We start from the raw sequence: 24803 nt of genomic DNA, 5'->3' as shown, positions 1-24803 counted from the left end.
TAATAAACATGTTTATTTGAGTCATTAGGTACCAGGCCATTAGTCCACTCTATCACCTCGTTCCCTGGGAACCAATTAATGCAGCTATTAACCTGTAGAGACCTGAGGGGCTGAAGGAGAGGCACGGACTGCACACCAAATTGTACCCTATTCCCAATATTGACCAGAGCCCTCTGGTCAAAGGTGGTGCACTATATAGGGAATAGAGTGCCATTTGGGACGCACTCCTTCTGTCATAGCCTCTGGGAGTGTAGGACCTGAAAGTGTACTGTAGGCCTAGGATAGCCTGGAGTGACAATAAGTGTCATCACTTTTTTTTATTTAACCTTTATTTAACTAGGCAAGTCAGTTAAGAACAAATTCCTATTTACAATGACGGCCTACTTGTACAGCCCCCCCCCCCCCCCCCCGGCTTTACATGTAATCAATTTACTACTTTTCCTTTGAATGTAAGAAGTAATGTTTTAAGGAACTCAGTCGGGCTTTCAACTTGCTCTTGAAAGTTATAATAGACGAATGCACAAGGTGCAATTTCGATATTGGGTAGTGCAGTTTACCTAATGTCATGTCAGTCATTGCAGACCTTAGACTGCTATTTATACTGTGACTTGTCAGAAATGTCCAGATCGACTAGCTCATGTCAGCTAACATGTTTTAGCCCATTGATTTTGTTATAATGTTTGCGTCACCAGATATCACATGAACACACATGAGACGATGAGGGGGCCCGAGTGAAAATGTTGGGGAACGACCACTTTTATGTATAACAATATTATGAAACCTAAAATAATTTGTGGCTTAATTCTGCTGTCCTGGTTTGATAATTTTTTCATCAACACCATCCCTATCTCCCTGAGTTTGCGACTGTAATTTTGTGTTAATGTTATAGACAGAGTGTATTGTGACAACGACTCGGTAGTCAAGCTTGCTTGTTAAAATACTACACGAAAATATCATATGGGGTCTTGTTGTAGCTGTGCTTTCTTTGCCATGTACTATATTTCCTACCATATACTCATATGTAAGAATTCTAGAAATATGTTTGTCTTCAAAAGAGACTAAACAGAAAGTGTTTAACACTTGTATACCACATATAGCCTCTTTGCTGAACTTCTCATTTGGCTATTTATTTGTGATTATACAAGGCAGATATGTTACTGCACATCTTCCACCTACACTTTTTAGTATTTTATTTTCTAATATGTCCACCACTTTTCAATCCTGTTATGTATATCTTCATTAGGATCATGTTAAACCAGCCAGGCTTGAAAAAAGGTACTAACCCTTAACCCTAAAACATAACTTGATTGTTTCTTTTTTAAATATTTAGTGAAGTGTTTTGTGTTTTTTAAGTTGCTATAATTGACAATACAAAGATGTGGTATTTTGGCATAGTTTCTCTGTAGCCCAAAGATGATTAATTACATAAAGTGTATCATGTATTGTCACTGAGAGAATGTTTTATGTAATTTTAGGTATCTGATCTTTATAATTCACCAATTAAATATGGTGTTCCCCAAGGCTCTGTTTTAGAACCATACTGGTTTTACAGTTTTCAGAATTGGGGTGACAAAGGTCGCTGATTCGAATCCCCAAGCCGGTAAGGTGGAAAAATCTGCTCTTCTGCCATAGAGCAAGACAGTTAAGCTTATCCAATCCAAAATTAAATCTAGAATCAGCTTCCTATTCCGCAACAAAGCCTCCTTCACTCACACTGCCAAACATACCCTCGTAAAACGGACTATCCTACCGATCCTCGACTTCGGCGATGTCATTTACAAAATTGCCTCCAACACTCTACTCAGCAAACTGGATGCAGTCTATCACAGTGCCATCCGTTTTGTCACCAAAGCCCCATATACCACCCACCACTGCGACCTGTATGCTCTCGTCGGCTGGCCCTCGCTCATATTCGTCGCCAGACCCACTGGCTCTAGGTCATCTATAAGTCTTTGCTACGTAAAGCTCCGCCTTATCTCAGCTCACTGGTCACCATAACAACACCCACCGGTAGTACGCGCTCCAGCAGGTATATCTCACTGATCATCCCCAAAGCCAACACCCACTTTGGCCGCCTTTCCTTCCAGTTCTCTGCTGCCAGTGACTGGAACGAATTGCAAAAATCGCTGAAGTTGGAGATTTATATCTCCCTCACTAACTTTAAGCATCAGCTATCTGAGCAGCTTACCGGACCCTGCGCTGCAGCTGTACATAGCCCGTCTGTAAATAGCCCACCCAACTACCTACCTCATCCCCATATTGTTTTATTTACTTTTTTGCTCTTTTGCACACCAGTATTTCTACTTGCACATCATCATCTGCACATCTATCACTTCAGTGTTAATTTGCTAAATTGTAATTACTTCGCTACTATGGCCTATTTAGTGCCTTACATCCTTACTCCATTTGCACACACTGTATATAGATTTTTATATACAGAAAATAACGAAAATACAGACTTGTGGAGCTCTAAAATTTTTATCTGAGGTCTTGGCTGATTTCTTTTGATTTTCCCTTGATGTCAAGCAAAGAGGCACTGAGTTTGAAGGTAGGCCTTGAAATACATCCACAGGTACACCTCCAATTGACTCAAATGATGTCAATTAGCCTATCAGAAGCTTCTAAAGCCATGACATCATTGTCTGGAATGTTCCAAGCTGTTTAAAGGCACAGTCAACTTAATGTATGTAAACGTCTGACCCACTGGAATTGTGATACAGTGAATTATAAGTAAAATAATCTGTCTTTAAACAATTGCTGGAAAAATGACTTGTGTCATGCACAAAGTAGATGTCCTAACCGACTTGCCAAAACTATAGTTTGTTAGCAAGACATTTGTGGAGTGGTTGAAAAGCAAGTTTTAATGACTCCAGCCTAAGTGTATGTAAACTTCCGACTTCTGTATGTACAGATCCTTGTGACATGGAGCTGTGCATTATCATGCTGAAACATGAGGTGTGGCGGCGGATGAATGGCATGACAATGAGATCTCATGGTATCTCTGTGCATTGAAATTGGCATTGATAAAATAAAATAATGTTCGTGGTCCGTAGCTTATGCCTGTCCATACCATAACTTTACCTTCACCATGGGGAACTCTGTTCACAACTTTGACATCCGCAAACCACTCACCCACATGACGCCAAACACGCTGTCTGCAATCTGCCCGGTGCAGTTGAAACCGGGATTCGTCTGTGAAGAGCAGACTTCTCCAGCATGCCAGTGGCCATCGAAGATAAGCATTTGCCCACTGAAGTCAGTTACGACGCTGAACTGCAGTCAGGTAAGACCCTGGTGAGCACTACGCACACGCAGATGAGCTCTCCTGAGACGTTTTCTGACAGTTTGTGCAAAAATTGTGTAAACCCACAGTTTCATCAGCTTTCCGGGTGGCTGGTCTCAGACGATCCCGCAGGTGAAGTAGCCGGATGTGGAGGTCCTGGGCTGGCGTGGTTACACGTGGTCTTGGAGTTGTGAGGTCTGTTGGACGTACTGCTAAATTCTCTAAAACAGTGTTAGAGGCAGAGAAATTGGTAGATGGTGGTAGAGAAATTAACATTCAATTATCTGGCAACAGCGCTGGTGGACATTCCTGCAGTCACCATGCCAATTGCACGCTCCCTCAAAACTTGAAACATCTGTGGCATTGTGTTGTGGGACAACACTGTACGTTTTAGAGTGGTCTTTTATTGTTCCCAGCACAAGGTGCACCTGCATAATGATCAGTTTCTTGATATGCCACACCTGTCAGGTGGATGGATTATATTGGCATGTGAGAAATGCTCACTAACAGGGATGTAAACAAATTTGGCCACAAAATTTGACATAAATACATATTGAAAATGTATGGAATATTTCTGGGATATTTTATTTCAGCTCATGAAACATGGGACCAACACATTACATGTTACATTTATATTTTTGTTCAGTGTATTTGAAAGTGAAAAATCTGAGTCTCTGCATCACTCTGTTATCAGGGGGAATTGCCCTGTACCAATCCACGCCACTTGTCAGTCAGCATGGCTCAGTATTAAACAGCATGCTGTCATTTCATGCCCAACCCACCTTGTGGAGAGCTATCCTCCAATAGGTTTTAATTTCATCCTTTAGCTTCACTACTCATATTGTTTAGCAATGACTATCACATTCATTAGAACTATCTTTCCAACCAATAGAAAGCAGCTGGTCATCATCTTCTCTACGTGACAAATGTCCTTTGCACAATGCCTTTATACAGTGTCAAAGAAATTAGAGGAACTCTCAGTACCACTAAGGATTAAGTTACGGGGTGATGTCATGGTTACCTGCAGGAAGTGCTTTGCAAAGAGGAGAGCCAAGGTACAGAATGGACTCCTGTATCTCCTGTCTCTGACAGATGATCAGAGAACAACTTCACCACCGCGTATTCGTGACAGTGGACTTGCATGGAAAAATGGATGGAGAGAGAGAAATGGTTTAAGGTAGTTCTCGTTTATTTTAACTGCACAAAAACTGACAGAGTAAAAGTTATCAAAATCGTTATTTCAATCAGATTGTATCTCAAAGTATGCGGTTAGTGGTTTACAATATTGCTAATTATTTGGTTCAGAGCCTGACCTCTCTTGGTTCCCTCTTCCTAATCACTTACCTCTTCCCCAGTGATGGACTTCCCTGTCTGTTCTCATCCTGCCTCTCCCCCCTCTTCTGCCACCCAGTCATGCTGGTCTTCCAAGTCCTCCTTCTCTACTAAACCCCTCCTTGGCTGAAGTACAATGCTCTTAGTTAAACCAAAGACAGTATTGAAAACGAAACCACCCTGGCTTTGGTTAAACCATTATGGTTAAATGTTAGCAAGCTAGCTAGCTAACGTTAGCTAGTTAGCATCCTAGCTAGCTCACATTAACCTAGCTTTCCTCATCAATAACCTGCTTTAATAACAGAAGATAATATTGAAATCATAGTTGATTAGCTAGCTAGTTGGTCAGCTAGTTGGTCTACTGAAAAACTGTTGAACTTACCTCTTTATTATCATTCGCCTTTCACTTTCCCCTTTCATCTCTATGGTCAAAAATCCAGTTAGAGGGCGGTCAAGCCGTTATTGGTCCAAATAACCTGACCAATTGCGTTTCAGTAAACTGCTACAGGTTATGTTCATTGGCTAGAATCTCCCCCTGTTATAAAATTATAGTTAACTGGATTTTTTGGGACGCAGCGTATTTGCGAGAGTGCATAATTTCTGAGTCCTGACATGTAGTAAGTATTTCTTCCAACTCACAAAATTCTCTGCTCTCAAATTATTTTACTGCATGCGGATATTCTGTTGTGCTCGCTTAGGCTTCGATCACACCAACAGCGTCATTGCATTTTGGTACACCAGAATTACATTCATTTCCAATGAAATGCTGTGTTTGCCTTGCAGCATTGCGTTGCAGAGGCAGTCACACTCACAAGCTCTCAAGTTTAATTTGTGAGCACCGGACTGGCCTCATCCTCTCTCGACTCAAGTGTTTGCTCACGCAATGATGTTTCATCTTGCTTGTGCACACCATCTCACGCCCGTTGTACTTTTGGATCAGATTTGACACCATAGTAATCAGTGATGTGTTGCATTTGCCCCAAACATAATGCTTTTCTATTCAGGACATACAGTGCTTTCGGTACGTATTCAGCCCCCTTGACTTTTTTCAAATGTTGTTACGTTACAGCCTTATTCTAAAATTAAATTGTTTTTTTCCCTCATCAATTTACACACAATACCCCATAATGTCAAAGCGAAAACAGGTTCTTAGATTTTTTGCAAATATATATTTAAAAAACAGAAATATCACATTTACATAGGTATTCTGACCCTTTACTCAGTACTTTGTTGAAGCACCTTTGGCAGCGATTACAGCCTTGAATCTTCTTGAGTATGACGCCACTGCTATTTTCAGGTCTGTCCAGAGATGTTCATTCGGGTTAAAGTCGGGGCTCTGGCTGTGCCACTCAAGGACATTCAGAGCCTTGTTCCAAAGCGACTCCTGCGTTGTCTTGGCTGTGTGCTTAGGGTCATTGTCCTGTTGGAAGGTGAACCTTTGCCCCAGTCTGAGGTCCTGAGTGCTCTGGAGCAGGTTTTTATTAAGGATCTCTCTGTACTTTGCCCCGTTCATCTTTCCCTCGATCCTAACTATTCTCCCAGTACATGCCACTGAAAAACATCCATACAGCATGATATTGCCACCACCACGCTTCACCATAGGGATGGTGCCAGGTTTCTTCCAGATGTGGCGCTTAGCATTCAGGTCAAAGAGTTAAATCCTGGTTTCATCAGACCAGAGAATCTTTTTTCTCTTGGTCTGAGTGTCCTTTAGGTGCGTTCTGGCAATCTCGAAGCAGGCTGTCATGTGCCTTTTACTGAGGAGTTGCTTCCGACTGGCCGCTCTACCATAAAGGCCTGATTGGTGGAGTGCTGCAGAGATGGTTGTCCTTCTGGAAGTTTCTCCCATCTCCACAGTGGAACTCTGGAGCTCTGTCAGCGTGACCATCCCACGATTGCTCAGTTTGGCCAGGCGGTTAGCTCTATGAGTAGTCTTGGTGGTTCCAAACTTCTTGAATTCATAAGCTGACATATGGAATTGTTTTAATATGGTCATACCATGGATCATTTAGCTATTTGATTTAGAATGTTATTACCCCTTTAGGTAACAACAAAAATATATAAAATAATGATTTGATAAAATATAGAATTTGGCCTTTTGTACCAAAATCCCATAGAAACACATTCATAAATGGAAAAAAGAGAGTCTAAATATAAATCATAAGGAATAAGATTTTGAAGTATCTATCCTATATCTAGGAGATATAAGGAAGCTCAGGAAAAAACTTTTTTTAAATAACATAATTAACCCCTTTCTTGGGGTAGGCACAAAACCGCTTCCATTCATTTTTTAAACCCAGTACCGGTGACGCTAAAACAGAAGTTGGCACATTGAATGTACCGACTTCAGACGAGTCCACTGACACTTGTGGGGTGTAATGGGGTGAGTGACTGGTTGCCGGGAAGTCAGGCGATGGAGAGCAGAGATGGGTGATAACAGGAGAACTTTATAATATGAACCGGATTAAACAAAACAAACAAACCTAGGTTTGAAACAAACCTAGCGCAAGCCAGCCTGTAGCGTAACACCCTACACAAAGAACAATTCCACACAAAGACATGGGGGAAACAGAGGGTAATATACATTTAGTCTGATGAGGAAATGTGAACCAGGTGTGCGGGAAAACAAGACAAAACAAATGGAAAATGAAAAGTGGAGCGGCGATGGCTAGAAGACCGGTGACGTTGACCACCGAACGCCACCCGAACAAGGAGAGGGACCGACTTCGGCAGAAGTCGTGACAGTACCCCACCCCCCACTTGACGCGCGACTCCAGCAGCGCGCCGACACCGGAATCGGGGACGACCCGGAGGGCGAGGTGCAGGGCAATCCGGATGAAGACAGTGGAACTCCCGCAGCATAGAAGGTTCCAAAACGTCCTCCACCGGGACCCAGCATCTCTCCTCCGGACCATACCCCTCCCAGTCCACGAGGTACTGAAGGCCCCTCGCCCGACGCATCGAATCGAGTATGGAGCGGACAGAGCGGTGACGGTCTGCGCTGGCCTTCTGATCTGATAGATTTGCCTGCCCAGCACATTGGGGATGTCACATACTTCTTCTACAGTGTAAATTACCAGGCTAGAGGGTCCCCACACATATTTGTTTTCACATGATCATTGGCCACTTACACAGCCTGTTCAATAACATAACATTAAGGATGTCTATTCTTCTGATGTGCTGTACTATCCTACCAATCTACTATTTTTTATTTAGGAATGTCACTCTGGCCATGTGTAACAGTGTTGCTTCCGTCCCTCACCTTGCCCCAACCTGGGCTTTAACCAGGGACTCTCTGAACACATCGACAAACCAAAATGGCCTGTCTACATTTTGTGTTTAGCATACTTGACATGTAATCAATTTATTATTTAGCATTTGAATGTAATAAACAATATTTTAACTTCTACTTGGTCACAATCCCGGATCCGGGAGCACCCCCATCAGTAAAAAAGCTGACTAGCATAGCCTAGCATAGCGTCACAAGTAAATACTAGCATCTAAATATCATTAAATCACAAGTCCAAGACACCAGATGAAAGATACACATCTTGTGAATCCAGCCATCATTTCTGATTTTTAAAATGTTTTACAGGGAAGACACAATATGTATTTCTATTAGCTAACCACGATAGCAAAAGACACAACTTTTTTTTCCCACCATTTTTTTCCTGCATAGGTAGCTATCACAATTTCGACCAAATAAAGATATAAATAGTCACTAACCAAGAAACAACTTCATCAGATGACAGTCTGATAACATATTTATTGTATAGCATATGTTTTGTTAGAAAAATGTGCATATTTCAGGTATAAATCATAGTTTTACATTGCAGCCACCATCACAACTCTCACCAATGCAACTAGAATAACTACAGAGACCAACGTGAATTACCTAAATACTCATCATAAAACATTTATGAAAAATACACAGCGTACAGCAAATGAAAGACAAAGATCTTGTGAATCCAGCCAATATTTCAGATTTTTTAAGTGTTTTACAGCGAAAACACAATATAGCATTATATTAGCTTACTACAATAGCCAACCACACAACAGCATTGATTCAAGCCAACAATAGCGATAACGAATAAACCAGCAAAAGATATTAATTTTTTCACTAACCTTCTCAAACTTCTTCAGATGACAGTCCTATAACATCATATTACACAATACATATAGAGTTTGTTCGAAAATGTGCATATTTAGCGGCACAAATCGTGGTTATACAATATGAATAGTAGCCAAAATGCAAACAAAATGTCGGGAGAAATCTTGGGAGAGGCACCTAATCTAATCAGTAACTTATCATAAACTTGACTAAAAAATACAGGTTGGACAGCAAATGAAAGATACATTAGTTCTTAACTTTTACCGAACCTCAACCCCGGATCCGGGATCACCCCCCACCCCCCCCACACTGATTAGCATCGCTAGCATAGCGTCACAATTAAATAGTAGCATCTAAATATCATTAAATCACAAGTCCAAGACACCAAATGAAAGATACAGATCTTGTGAATAAAGCCACCATTTCAGATTTTTAAAATGTTTTACAGGGAAGACAAAATATGTAAATCTATTAGCTAACCCCGTTAGCAAAAGACACCACTTTTCTAACTCCATCAGTTTCTTACTCCATCAGGTGCTATCACCAATTCGGCCAAATAAAGATATTGATAGCCACTAACCAAGAAAAAACCTCATCAGATGACAGTCTGATAACATATTTATTGTATAGGATAGGTTTTGTTAGAAAAATGTGCATATTTCAGGTATAAATCATAGTTTACAATTGCACCCACCATCACAACTCGACTAGAATAAATACAGAGAGCAACGTGTATTACCTAATTACTAATCATAAAACATTTCTTAAAAATACACAGCTCACAGCAATGGAAAGACACAGATCTTGTGAATTCAGACAATATTTCAGATTTTCTAAGTGTTTTACAGCGAAAACACAATAAATCGTTATATTAGCATACCACATATGCAAACGTTACCCGAGCATTGATTCAAGCCAAAGAGAGCGATATCGTTATCATCGCCAAAATATATTAATTTTTTCACTAACCTTCTCAGAATTCTTCCGATGACACTCCTGTAACATCATATTACAACATACATATAGAGTTTGTTCGAAAATGTGCATATTTAGCCACAAAAAAACGTGGTTATACAATGACAATACTAGCAAAACTAGCCTGAAAATGTCGGGCGCCATCTTTCACAGTGATCTTGTCTCATGGATAACTATTCATAAACTTGACTAAAAAAATATAAGTTGGACAGCTATCGAAAGACAAATTAGTTCTTAATGCAATCGCTGAATTACATTTCTAAAATTATCCTTACTGTGCAATACAGGGTTCGCCAAGCGAAGCTATACCAAACAAAATGGCGGAATATGCGTTTAAAAATTTTCGACAGAACAACGATTTATCATCTTAAATATTTCTTACTATGAGGTGATCTTCCATCAGAATCTTGGGCAATGTATCCTTTCTTGGGTCTAATCTTCTTTTGGTCGAAAGATGTCCTCTGTCCGTCGAAATGCCCACTAACGTTCGACCGGGACCCCGAAACGTGCCCGGCGCTTCAAAGTGCATCACATAGAAATGCCTCAATCGCACTAAACGGATATAAATGGCTATAAAACGGTTTAAATTAACTACCTTATGATGTTTTTAACACCTATAACGAGTAAAAACATGACCGGCGATATATTACTGGCTAAACAACAGCTTGGAAAGAGAGCGGGTCCAACATCCATCGTGCGTCAGGCGCAGGGAGCAAAAGAACGGTACATCCGGTCTTTGGCGTTTTATACAGGCCCTGATTGCGCAATCGACTCCATTCAAATTGTCACCACTTACTGACATCTAGAGGAAGGCGTGGGCAGTGTTTGTATCCTCATAGGATTTACAGGGACTTTAAAACTGACCTGGAACCAGAGGCCAAGATTTCTGAAATCTCACTCACTGGGAGGAAAAGTGCTGTAGAATGAGTTCTGTTTCACTCAGAGACATAATTCAAACGGCTATAGAAACTAGAGAGTGTTTTCTATCCAATAATAACAATAATATGCATATTGTACGAGCAAGAATTGAGTACTAGGCAGTTTAATCTGTAGAGCAAATTATGCTAATGCGAAACAGCACCCCCTATAGTGGCAAGAAGTTAATGCAACCGCTGTGTTAGATTTTTTAAATTAACGTTACTACGACATACAGCGTGCGTTAAAGCGAGACCGCACCGAAATTAATGGCGGAATAGTAGTTTCACATTTTTCAACAGAACAACGAATTAACAGCATAAATACTTCTTACTTTTTGATGAGCTCCCATCAGAATCTTGGGCAAGTTGTCCTTTGTCCAGAGGAATCGTTGCTCGGTTGTAGATTGTCGCCTTCAACTTTGGAATTAGCAGTAAACATTAGCCATGTGGCGAAGACGTGTCCAACTCACTATAACGCAGCACTAAGAAATATCCGAAAATCGCAATATACTGATATAAACTGATATAACTCGATTTAAAATAACAACATTATGATGTCTTTAACACCTACATCGAATAAAATCAGAGCCGGATATATCTAAGGCCTATAACGGGAGCTTTCCAGAACGCAATCCTGAGGTCTGTCTTGCGTCATGGCGAATGAAGAAAAGACTAGACCCCACGTTCCCAGACCCTTTATATGGCCTCAGATCTGCCTAGCAACTCCATTCCAATTCTCACTATTTGCTGACATCTAGGGGAAGGCGTATGCAGTGCATCTCGACCAATAGAAGACATGCAAATTAATAAACTGACCTCAGAACAGCCTGCCTGATTTCAGATTTCTCACTTCCTCACAGGAAAATTGCTCCAACTTGAGTTCTGTTTTACTCACAGATATAATTCAAACGGTTTTAGAAACTAGAGAGTGTTTTCTATCCAATAGTAATAATAATATGCATATTGTACGAGCAAGAATTGAGTACGAGGCAGTTTAATTTGGGAACGAAATTTTTACAAAGTGAAAACAGCACCCCCTATTGAGAAAAGGTTTTAAGGAACTCAGTCGATCTTTCAAATTACTCTTGAAAGTTGTAATAGTAGAATGCACAAGGTGCAATTTCGAAATTGGGTAATGCATAAGCAGTTTTCTGCTTGTCATGTTAGTCATTGCAGACCTTAGAGAGCTATTTAACTGTAACTTGTCAGAAATGTCCAGATCAACTAGCTCATGTCAGCTAACGTTTTTGAGCTAAGTTTTTAGCCCATTGATTTTGTTGTAATGTTTGAGTCACCAGATATCACATGAACACACATAAGACATTTTCCCCAATGATGAAGGGAGGCCCGAGTGAAAAGGTTGGAGTACCACCACTCTACTGTATAACAATATTATGAAACCTAAAATAATGAATGGCTGTCCTGGTTGTATTATTTTTGCATGGACGTCATCCCTATCTCCCTGAGTTTGCAACTGCAATTGTGTGGTAATGTTATAGACAGAGTGTATTGTGACAACTACTCGGTAGTCAAGCTTGTCTGTTCAAATATTACACAAAAATATAATATGGGGTCTTGTTTTAACTGTGATTTCTTTGGCTTGTACAATATTTCCTAACATATACTCATATGTGAGAATTCTATAAATATTTTAAAGTGGTGAAAAGAGACAAAACAGAAAGTGTTTAAGGATCGGACCCTTTTTTCAATTTTCGCCTAAAATGACATACGCAAATCTAACTGCCTGTAGCTCAGTACCTGAAGCAAGGATATGCATATTATAGATACCAGTTGAAAGAAAACACTTTGATCTTTTTGGAAATGTAAAATGAATGTAGGAGAATATAACACATTAGATCTGGTAAAAGATAATACAAACAAAAAACATGCGTTTACATTTTTTTTCATAATCTTTGAAATGCAAGAGAAAGGCCATACATTAAGATAGGAGACTACATGTAATTTCATTAATTTACTTTCTAATAATGTCTACCAATTTTCAATTCTATTATGTAAAAGTTTGGGGTCACTTAGAAATGTCCTTATTTTTGAAAGAAAAGCAAATTTTTTGTCCATTAAAATAACATCAAATTGATCATAAATACAGTGTTGACATTGTTAATGTTGTAAATGACTATTGTAGCTGGAAACAGCTGATTTTTTATGGAATATCTACATAGGCGTACAGAGGCCCATTATCAGCAACCATCACTCCTGTGTTTCAATGGCACGTTATGTTAGCTAATCCAAGTTGATCATTTTAAAAGGCTAATTGATCATTAGAAAACCCTTTTGAAATTATGTTAGCACAGCTGAAAACTGTTGTTCTGATTAGAGAAGCAATAAAACTGGCCTTCTTTAGACTAGTTGAGTATCTGGAGCATCAGCATTTGTGGGTTCGATTACAGGCTCAAAATGGCCAGAAACAAATAACTTTCTTCTGAAACTCGTCAGTCTATTCTTGTTCTGAGAAATTAAGGCTATTCCATGCGAGAAATTGCCAAGAAACTGAAGATCTCGTACAACGCTGTGTACTACTCCCTTCACAGAACAGCGCAAACTGTCTCTAACCAGAATAGAAAGAGGAGTGGGAGGCCACGGTGCACAACTGAGCAAGAGGACAAGTACATTAGAGTGTCTAATTTGAGAAATAGACGCCTCACAAGTCCTCAGCTGGCAGCTTCATTACATAGTACCCGCCAAACAACAGTCTCAATGTCAACAGTGAAGAGGCGACTCCGGGATGCTGGCCTTCTAGGCAGAGTTCCTCTGTCCAGTGTCTGTGTTCTTTTGCCCATCTTAATCTTTACTCTTTATTGGCCAGTCTGAGATATGGCTTTTTCTTTGAACGGTAGCCTAGGTCCAACCGACCTCACATCTGCAGACCACATGTATGGCATCGTGTGGAAGAGCGGTTTGCTGATGTCAACGTTGTGAACACGGTGGTGGTGGTGGTGGTGGGGTTATGGTATGGGCATAAGCTATGGACCACGAACACAATCACCTCATGTTTTAGCATGATCATGCACAGACCCATGTTGCAAGGATCTGGACACCGTTTCTGGAAGCTGAAAATGTTCAAGTTCTCCCATGGTCTGCATACTCACCAGGCATGTTTGGGATAATCTGGATTGATGGGTACGACAGTGTACCTACTTCCAGCCAATATCCAGCAACTTTGCACAGTCGTTGAAGAAGAGTGGGAAAATATTCCACAGTCAACAGCCTGATCAACTCTATGCGAAGGAGATGTGTCGGCCCTGGATGAGGCAAATAGAAGTCACACCAAATACTGACTGGTTTTCTGAGCCACACCCCTATCTTTTTTTAAGGTACTGTATCTGTGACCAACAGATTCATATCTGTATTCCCAGTCATGTGAAATCCATAGATTAGGGCCTAATTCATTTATTTCAATTGACTGATTTCCTTATATGAACTGTAACTAGGTAAAATATTTTAAATTGATGCATGTTACGTTTACATTTTTGTTCAGTATATCTTATCATAACGTTATACTGTAACCAAACTGGTATCTGTACTGAACGCCCTCTTATGGTCCTGAGGTTAGTGTCATGCTTTAATGTTCCTTTAATGTTCTCAGAACATCAGTGGGATAACGTCTCGCTGAAACCCTTAAAGCAGCATTTCCCAAACTTTGACCAGGTGACCCCAAGGGGTGAACGTTTAGTTTTTTGCCCTGCACTACACAGCTGATTCAAATAATCAACTAATCATCAAGCTTTGATTATTTGAATCAGCTATGTAGTGCTAGGGCAAAAAGATGCTTGTGCACCACTTAGGGTTCCCAGGACAGTTTGGGAAACGCTGCCTAAAATGGACCTAATGGGAACGTTGCCGAATGTCCTTAGGACAGCCGCTGTTTGCTGGGTTAATACATAAATAGAGTACATATAATCCAATTAGTTGCTTGTCATAAACTCAATATAGATCCATCTCTATGGAGTGGTTACATGGTGACGCTGAAACTACAATCCCATGTGATCATACACTATGGTATATTTAGAGGCTACCAGGACAAGTTAATGAAGCAGTATCCCTCTGTCAAGCAAGAAGACATTTCATGGACACAAGTTTCATCATTTCTTTCAGACCTCAGAAGTCTGATAATGTACAGATATTATCGGGATCTTTTTTTTAAAATAAGAGTTTGATCGAGGAAGTGAATTTGTTTTGTTAAAAGTATTGTGTTTAGTCTGAGCCTAAACAGAATCAAATGATTCACACTTGAATTCATTCACATCCATACACAATCAAGCCTTGAAAGGACTAAGAATTGCTGCATTGACCAGAGGAAGAAAATTAACAAAAGTTATGAAGAACTCAACCCAAGTAAAGTTATTTTATCTCTTTGGCTTACAAGAGACATTTAACAACAAATCGGTCTATTTTATCTTGTCTCTTATCACATACCTTCTCATCATCACTGTGAATCTGACTCTGATCATAACAATCATTCAGGAGAAAGGCCTCCATGAGCCCATGTATATCTTTCTGTGTAGTTTATGTGTCAATGGATTGTATGGAACTGCTGGTTTCTACCCCAAGTTGTTACTGGACCTTCAGTCAGATGTTCAGGTGATATCTTATGGTGGATGTTTCACTCAAGCCTATGTCATATACACATCTGTCATGTGTGAAGTTTCTACTCTAACAGTGATGTCTTACGACAGGTATGTGGCAATATGCAGACCACTACTATACCATACCATTGTGACAACTTTAACTGTTAGAAAGTTACTCTTATTTTCTTGGTGTTGTCCTTTATTTATAGCACTCATAGCACTTAGTTTAGCCGTCAGACTTCCTTTGTGTGGATCTCACATTGATAAGATCTTCTGTGATATTCCGTCTATACTGAAACATGCATGTTTACCCATTACCATCAATCAGAACTTGAACAAATTTGTAATAGTGATTAATGTTTTACAGATACTTTTCATTGTATTTTCTTACGGTCAGATTGTAAGGACTTGTGTAAAGTCAGCTAAGGGAAGAATTAAGTTCACACAGACGTGTGTGCCACATTTAATAACAATATTTATTTTCGTCACAGTGATCCTGTTTGACAATTTGCAAGGGTGGAATAATGTAAATAGTACGATAAATATGCGTAATGCAATGGCTGTACAATTCCTTGTTATACCACCTGTCTTAAACCCTCTCATATATGGACTTAACCTCCAGCAGATTCGAAGGGCAGTTTTTAGAAAGTGTAATGCACATAAAATCATTGATATGAGATGTTAGTTACATGATCTTACACAACAGGGAAACTGCTTTATATCAGAAGCCAAGAGTAGTCTTTTCTTTCAACCAATCGATTTGTCTAAATTTTAAAACATTTCTTTTTCCATATATAGACACATCTTACCATTTCTACCAACCTGTGAGACAGTTATGATTTTCATAGGCACATATTCGTGGAACAGTTTCATTTAATTTATTATAGTGTTTGTATCTCAAAAACATTGTCTGTGGTTAATCTACATTCTACAATCTAAATGAAAATGATACAAATCTAAAAGTAACTGTTATTGCCACTGCCAACTATGTTAAAAAAGCCTACATAAAGCCAACACATAAAAACAATGCATCCTGCAGGCAGAAAATATCCTGATATAATTAAATATCCTATAGGCTATGCATTGCCTGTCTGCAACCATCTCGAAACACTGTATCAACTATCAACTGGGTCAGTTGTTTTATGACGTTTCCACTGGATCAGAGCATTACATTTGTCCATTTCTTGCCGAGTGGTTATCAAAGGGGAGAGAGCTGGAAATATTGTTCAAATACTATTGTCATTCTTAATGGATTCTATAAACAGACTTTGTTTACTTGCTGTTTGAGGTGTAGAAAAATTACTTTTGAGAAGCTCCATAGCTCATTAGTGGTGATGAGTTAAGACAATCAGAAATACTATCAGACATCCCTAAATGGGCACATTTATAGGCCTACATTTGCACGCAAGCCAGGTAGACTAGTCATACTTCTATATGCGTAATAAGAGCATAGGTTGTCAGTTCTGCAAAACACATATCCACTCCGACATTGAGAACAGTAAATTACCGTAACCAAATAAACATTGCAGATTCCAAATTATGTGAATTAACTGTAAATGTAGGCTACTACTGGTGATATTTGTAATGAGGAATTGATAGACATAGCAAACAATGCACACAATGAAGTTATGAAACAATGAATGCTCATGAAATGGCGGGAGAGAGCCACAATCCCCATATTCTTGGACCGTGGCATCCCACTGCCTCCTCAATGGATTAGTCCACTGAGACAGGCACAAATCAGATAGGTGTCTCGTGTGCCATAAATATATATATATATATATATATTTGTGACTGCTTGACAATTTTTAAAAAATGTTTTCATTACAGACCCCATTTGTCATAAAGTATTCCATAAGGTACCCAGACCTTATCAAAGTTGTACAGTATACCCATAATCTAGTAAAAAAACAAATCTAGTGATACATTATTTGACATTTCTGCCATCCATTGTGACATTGTGGGAGGATGACCAACCTTCCAATTATTGGCAATGCATTTCTTAGCTGCTATACATGCTATGGTTACGCAGTTTCTTCTTATAACAGCCTCCAGTATCAACATTTCTAAGCAAACAAAAAGGGAAAGTGAGAATCTGTAGACATGCTGAGACAAAAGAACATAGTCTTTGCCAGAATGTAGCCAGCTCAGATGAGGCATGACAAAGAATTGCCTTGAAGTACATTTATACATTATATTATCCAAGAATAGAATCAATGGTTCAATAATTGAAATGACCATTATTCCCAGATCTCAGACTGTAGACTATCAATCAACTCAAGATGGATATTTGTATCCATTCACTGACTGTTATAATACACTGCACATTTCAACTGAGCTCTGTAGACTGTAGTGGTATTGTTAGGGGGAGTGACGAGCTCTACAGCAGAGTCTCACAACTCAATCGCTGGTTGAAAACTGTTTTCTGCCCCTCCCAAAAGATAGAATTTGTAGATAATTGGCCCTCTTTCTGGGACTCACCCACAAACAGGACCAAGCCTGACCTGCTGAGGAGTGACGGACTCCATCCTAGCTGGAGGGGTGCTCTCATCTTATCTACTAACATAGATAGGGCTCTAAATCCTCTAGCTCCACAATGAAATAGGGTGCAGGCCAGGCAGCAGGCTGTTAGCCAACCTGCCAGCTTAGTGGAGTCTGCCAATAGCACAGTCAGTGTAGTCAGCTCAGCCATCCCCATTGAGACTGTGTCTGTGCCTCGACCTAGGTTGGGCAAAACTAAACATGGCGGTGTTCGCCTTAGCAATCTCATTAGGATAAAGACCTCCTCCATTCCTGCCATTATTGAAAGAGATCGTGATACCTCACATCTCAAAATAGGGTTACTTAATGTTAGATCCCTCACTTCAAAGGCAGTCATAGTCAATGAACTAATCACTGATCATAATCTTGATGTGATTGGCCTGACTGAAACATGGCTTAAGCCTGATGAATTTACTGTGTTAAATGAGGCCTCACCTCCTGGTTACACTAGTGACCATATCCCCCGTGCATCCCGCAAAGGCGGAGGTGTTGCTAACATTTACGATAGCAAATTTCAATTTACAAAAAAAAAAAAATGCCGTTTACGTCTTTTGAGCTTCTAGTCATGAAATCTATGCAGCCTACTCAATCACTTTTTATAGCTACTGTTTACAGGCCTCCTGGGCCATATACAGCGTTCCTCTCTGAGTTCCCTGAATTCCTATCAGACCTTGTAGTCATAGCAGATCATATTCTAATTTTTGGTGATTTTAATATTCATATGGAGAAGTCCACAGACCACTCCAAAAGTCTTTCGGAGCCATCATCGACTCAGTGGGTTTTGTCCAACATGTCTCTGGACCGACTCACTGCCACAGTGATACCCTGGACCTAGTTTTGTCCCATGGAATAAATGTTGTAGATCTTAATGTTTTTCCACATAATCCTGGACTATCGGACCACCATTTTATTACGTTTGCAATCGCAACAAATAATCTGCTCAGACCCCAACCAAGGAGCATCAAAAGTCGTGCTATAAATTCTCAGACAACACAAAAATTCCTTGATGCCCTTCCAGACTCCTTCTGCCTACCCAAGGACGTCAGAGGACAAAAATCAGTTAACCACCTAACTGAGGAACTCAATTTAACCTTGCGCAATACCCTAGATGCAGTTGCACCCCTAAAAACGAAAAACATTTGTCATAAGAAACTAGCTCCCTGGTATACAGAAAATACCCGAGCTTTGAAGCAAGCTTCCAGAAAATTGGAACGGAAATGGCGCCACACCAAACTGGAAGTCTTCCGACTAGCTTGGAAAGACAGTACCGTGCAGTACCGAAGAGCCCTCACTGCTGCTCGATCATCCTACTTTTCCAACTTAATCGAGGAAAATAAGAACAATCCAAAATTTCTTTTTGATACTGTTGCAAAGCTAACTGAAAAGCAGCATTCCCGAAGAGAGGATGGCTTTCACTTCAGCAGTAATAAATTCATGAACTTCTTTGAGGAAAAGATCATGACCATTAGAAAGCAAATTACGGACTCCTCTTTGAATCTGCGTATTCCTCCAGGGCTTAGCTGTCCTGGATCTGCACAGCTCTGCCAGGGCCTGGGATCGGGAGAGACACTTAAGTGTTTTAGTACAATATCTCTTGACACAATGATGAAAATAATCATGGCCTCTAAACCTTCAAGCTGCATACTGGATCCTATTCCTACTAAACTACTGAAAGAGCTGCTTCCTGTGCTTGGCCCTCCTATGTTGAACATAATAAACAGCTCTCTATCCACCGGATGTGTACCAAACTCACTAAAAGTGGCAGTAATAAAGCCTCTCTTGAAAAAGCCAAACCTTGACCCGGAAAATATAAAAAACTATCGGCCTATATCGAATCTTCCATTCCTCTCAAAAATTTTAGAAAAAGCTGTTGCGCAGCAACTCACTGCCTTCCTGAAGACAAACAATGTATACGAAATGCTTCAGTCTGGTTTTAGACCCCATCATAGCACTGAGACTGCACTTGTGAAGGTGGTAAATGACCTTTTAATGGCGTCAGACCGAGGCTCTGCATCTGTCCTCGTGCTACTAGACCTTAGTGCTGCCTTTGACACCATCGATCACCACATTCTTTTGGAGAGACTGGAAACCCAAATTGGTCTACACGGACAAGTTCTGGCCTGGTTTAGATCTTACCTGTCGGAAAGATATCAGTTTGTCTCTGTGAATGGTTTGTCCTCTGACAAATCAACTGTACATTTCGGTGTTCCTCAAGGTTCCGTTTTAGGACCACTATTGTTTTCACTATATATTTTACCTCTTGGGGATGTTATTCGAAAACATAATGTTAACTTTCACTGCTATGCGGATGACACACAGCTGTACATTTCAATGAAACATGGTGAAGCCCCAAAATTGCCCTCGCTAGAAGCCTGTGTTTCAGACATAAGGAAGTGGATGGCTGAAAACGTTCTACTTTTAAACTCGGACAAAACAGAGATGCTTGTTCTAGGTCCCAAGAAACAAAGAGATCTTCTGTTAAATCTGACAATTAATCTTGATGGTTGTAAAGTCGTCTCAAATAAAACTGTGAAGGACCTCGGCGTTACTCTTGACCCTGATCTCTCTTTTGACGAACATATCAAGACTGTTTCAAGGACAGCTTTTTTCCATCTACGTAACATTGCAAAAATCAGAAATCTTCTGTCCAAAAATGATGCAGAAAAATTAATCCATGCATTTGTTACTTCTAGGTTAGACTACTGCAATGCTCTACTTTCCGGCTACCCGGATAAAGCACTAAATAAACTTCAGTTAGTGCTAAATACGGCTGCTAGAATCCTGACTAGAACCAAGAAATTTGATCATATTACTCCAGTGCTAGCTTCCCTACACTGGCTTCCTGTTAAGGCAAGGGCTGATTTCAAGGTTTTACTGTTAACCTATAAAGCGTTACATGGGCTTGCTCCTACCTATCTTTCCGAGTTGGTCCTGCCGTACATACCTATACGTACGCTATGGTCACAAGACGCAGGCCTCCTAATTGTCCCTAGAATTTCTAAGCAAACAGCGGGAGGCAGGGCTTTCTCCTATAGATCTCCATTTTTATGGAACGGTCTGCCTACCCATGTGAGAGACGCAGACTCGGTCTCAACCTTTAAGTCTTTACTGAAGACTTATCTCTTCAGCAGGTCATATGATTGAGTGTAGTCTGGCCCAGGAGTGTGAAGGTGAACGGAAAGGCTCTGGAGCAACGAACCGCCCTTGCTGTCTCTGCCTGGCCGGTTCCCCTCTCTCCACTGGGATTCTCTGCCTCTAACCCTATTACAGGGGCTGAGTCACTGGCTTACTGGTGCTCTTTCATGCCGTCCCTAGGAGGGGTGTGTCACTTGAGTGGGTTGAGTTACTGACGTGATCTTCCTGTCTGGGTTGGCGCCCCCCCTTGGTTTGTGCTGTGGTGGAGATCTTTGTGGGCTATACTCGGCATTGTCTCAGGATTGTAAGTTGGTGGTTGAAGATATCCCTCTAGTGGTGCGGGGGCTGTGCTTTGGCAAAGTGGGTGGGGTTATATCCTTCCTGTTTGGCCCTGTCCGGGGGTATCTTTCGGATGGGGCCACAGTGTCTCCTGACCGCTCCTGTCTCAGCCTCCAGTATTTATGCTGCAGTAGTTTATGTGTCGGGGGGCTAGGGTCAGTTGGTTATACCTGGAGTACTTCTCCTGTCTTATCCAGTGTCCTGTGTGAATTTAAGTATGCTCTCTCTAATTCTCTCGTTCTCTCTTCCTTTCTCTCTCTCTGAGAACCTGAGCCCTAGGACCATACGTCAGGACTACCGGGCATGATGACTCCTTGCTGTCCCCAGTCCGCCTGGCCTTGCTGCTATTCCAGTTTCAACTGTTCTGCCTGCGGTTATGGAACCGCCACCTGTCCCAGACCTGCTGTTTTCAACTCTTAATGATCGGCTATGAAAAGCCAACTGAAAATTATTCATGATTATTATTTGACCATGCTTGTCACTTATGAACATTTTGAACATCTTGGCATAGTTCTGTTATAATCTCCACCCGGCACAGCCAGAAGAGGACTGGCCACCCCTCATAGCCTGGTTCCTCTCTAGGTTTCTTCCTAGGTTTTGGCCTTTCTAGGGAGTTTTTCCTAGCCACCGTGCTTCTACACCTGCATTGCTTGCTGTTTGGGGTTTTAGGCTGGGTTTCTGTACAGCACTTCGAGATATTAGCTGATGTACGAAGGGCTATATAAAATAAACTTGATTGATTGATTGATAGACCGGTCTTCAGTGGCTGTCTGACCCTGCTGGGACACCGGTCACCATCTGATCCTTCTAAGAAATGATGAGCATAGTGTTGTGTACTGACTGTGCACCATGACAGTGAATCCTGTCGAGCTGTTTATACCATGTTAGTGTGAAAAGTAGGGAATTATATAGGAAACTGACAGATCAATAATGTTACATTGCTATACTGACTAATAAAAACTCACTTTGCACTGTCAGAAAACGTCACAATATCGGTCTTCAATTGTTTGGCCGCTGGTTCCATTTCATACACGAAACATAAACTCTTTAATCCCAACACTCAGCCACTCTCAGCCCATCCCACCTATCACCATAGACCACCCTTGTTTGGTTTCCATGTGCCATATATTTATCAATTGTGCTGTGATGTTTTACAAAATGTTTAAACCTTTCTACTCGTATTTTATCCACAGATTGTGAGCTAAAGATGAAAACCTTTCCTATGATTATTATTATATTATTTATTGACTGACTATGTCTTTCCAAATCGCCCAACACTGCTATTTGTAAGGTTAATTTTAATTGCATGTTATGATTTTTTTAACCATTCCTGAACCTGTGACCAGAAACAAGCTACATAGGGACAATACCAGAATAAATGAAGCTGCCAGTTGCGGACTTATGAGGCGTCTGTTTCTCAATTCCCAAACTTTGACTTGGGGAACCAAATGGGTTTTGTGTTTTGCCCTAGCACTACACAGCTGATTCAGCTTTGATTATTTGAATCAGCTATGTTTATTTTGTTATTTTTAATTTAACCTTTATTAAAATAGGCAAGTCCAGTGCTAGGTCAAAAGAATCCACATGCAACCCTTGTGCTCCCCAGGACAGATTTGGGAAACGCTGCCTTAAACGGACCAAAGCAGAGTAAATAGAATCTAATGAGTTGCTTGTCATAAACTCAATATAGATCCATCTCTATGGAGTGGTTACATGTTGAGACTGAAACTACAATCCCATGTGATCATACACTATGATATATTTAGAGGCTTGCAATGCAAATTATTGGAGCAGTCTCCTCTGTAAAGCAAGAAGACATTTCATGGACATAAGTTGTTTCATTTCTTTTGTCTGATAATATACAGATATTATCGGGATCTTTTTTTGATAAGAGTTTGAGGGAGGATGTGAATTTGTTTTGTTAAAACTATTGTGTTTAGTCTGAGCCGACACAGAATCAAATTATTCACACTTGCATTCATTCACATCCATACACGCTCAAGCCTTGCAAGAACTAAGAATTGCTGCATTGACCAGAGGAAGAAAATTAACAACATCTATGGAGAACTCAACCCAAGTCAAGTTCTTTTATCTCTTTGGCTTAAAAGAGACATTTAACAACAAATCGGTCTTTTTTATCTTGTCTCTTATCACATACCTTCTCATCATCACTGTGAATCTGACTCTGATCATAACAATCATTCAGGAGAAAGGTCTCCATGAGCCCATGTATATCTTTCTGTGTAGTTTATGTGTCAATGGATTGTATGGAACTGCTGGTTTCTACCCCAAGATCTTACTGGACCTTCAGTCAGATGTTCAGGTGATATCTTATGGTGGATGTTTGACTCAAGCCTATGTCATATACACATCTGTCCTGTGTGAAATTTCTACTCTAACAGTGATGTCTTACGACAGGTATGTGGCAATATGCAGACCACTACTATACCATACCATTGTGACATCTTTAACTGTTAGAAAGTTACTCTTATTTTCTTGGTGTTATCCTTTATTTATAGCACTCATAGTAGTTAGTTTAGCTGTCAGAATTCCTTTGTGTGGATCTCGTATTGATAAGATCTTCTGTGACATTCCGTCTATGCTGAAACATGCATGTTTACCCATTACAATCAATCCGATTTTGAACAAATGTATAATAGTGATTCATGTTTTACAGTTACTTTTCATCGTATTTTCTTACTGTCAGATTGTAAGGAATTGTGTAAAGTCAGCTAAGGGAAGGATTAAGTTCACACAGACATGTGTGCCACATTTAATAACAATGGTTATTTCCGTCACAGTGACCCTGTTTGACACTTTGCAAGGATGGAATAGTAGTGTAAATATTACACTAAATATGCGCAATGCAATGGCTGTACAATTCCTTGTTATACCACCTGTCTTAAACCCTCTCATATATGGACTTAACCTCCAGCAGATTCGAAGGGCAGTTTTTAGAAAGTGTAATGCACATAAAATCATTGATATGAAACGTTAGTTACATGATCTTACACAACAGGGAGACTTCCTGATGTCAGAAGTCAACAAAAATAAAAGGTAACATCTGTAACAACTTTTGCAAGTTTAAATGGTGCCTCATTTATTGAGACCTATAGCACTTTGGTTTTAGAAGTGGGGGGGTCAGCTGGCAGGAGGTCTGGGGTCCTCCTACATTTTTTGGGATATCTAATGCTAATTTCCTGCATTTCTACTAATGCTGTACTCGTCTAACAAAAATTTTGGTCGACCAAGCATAGTCTTTTCTTTCGACCAATTGATTTGTCAACATTTTAAACATGTATTTTCCCATATATAGACATATCCTATGTAGCTATGCATCTTACCATTTCTACCAATCTGCGTGTCAGTTGTGATTTTCATTTGCACATTTTCGTGGAATATTTTCATTTAATTTTTAATACTCTTTGTATTTCAAAAGCATTCTCTGTGGTTAATCTACATTCCACAATCGTAATTTAAATGAAAATGACACAGATCTAAAAGTAACTTTTATTGCCACTGCCAACTATGTAAAAATAGTCTACATCAATCCAACACATAACATTGCAGCCAGCAGGCAGAAA

The 24803-nt window shown here is 40.2% G+C and overlaps 2 protein-coding genes across 2 annotated transcripts; both read left to right on the top strand.

The window, feature by feature from the left end:
* Positions 1-6993: 6993 nt before the first annotated feature.
* LOC120018596 (olfactory receptor 2G6-like) lies at positions 6994-15889 on the top strand. Its single transcript, XM_038961806.1, has 2 exons — positions 6994-6998; positions 14932-15889. The coding sequence occupies exons 1-2, from the start codon at positions 6994-6996 to the stop codon at positions 15887-15889; spliced, it is 963 nt and encodes a 320-aa protein (XP_038817734.1).
* Positions 15890-23278: 7389 nt separating this feature from the next.
* LOC120018595 (olfactory receptor 6N1-like) lies at positions 23279-24217 on the top strand. The gene has a single exon (XM_038961805.1). It carries the CDS (start codon positions 23279-23281, stop codon positions 24215-24217), a length of 939 nt encoding a protein of 312 aa, XP_038817733.1.
* The last annotated feature ends 586 nt before the right edge of the window (positions 24218-24803 follow it).

This window comes from Salvelinus namaycush, chromosome 23, assembly GCF_016432855.1.
Source record: "Salvelinus namaycush isolate Seneca chromosome 23, SaNama_1.0, whole genome shotgun sequence".
In the NCBI taxonomy this organism is placed as follows: Eukaryota; Metazoa; Chordata; class Actinopteri; order Salmoniformes; family Salmonidae; genus Salvelinus; species Salvelinus namaycush.
The sequence above is the reverse complement of the archived record's forward strand: the minus strand, read 5'-3'. Positions and strand labels throughout refer to the sequence as shown.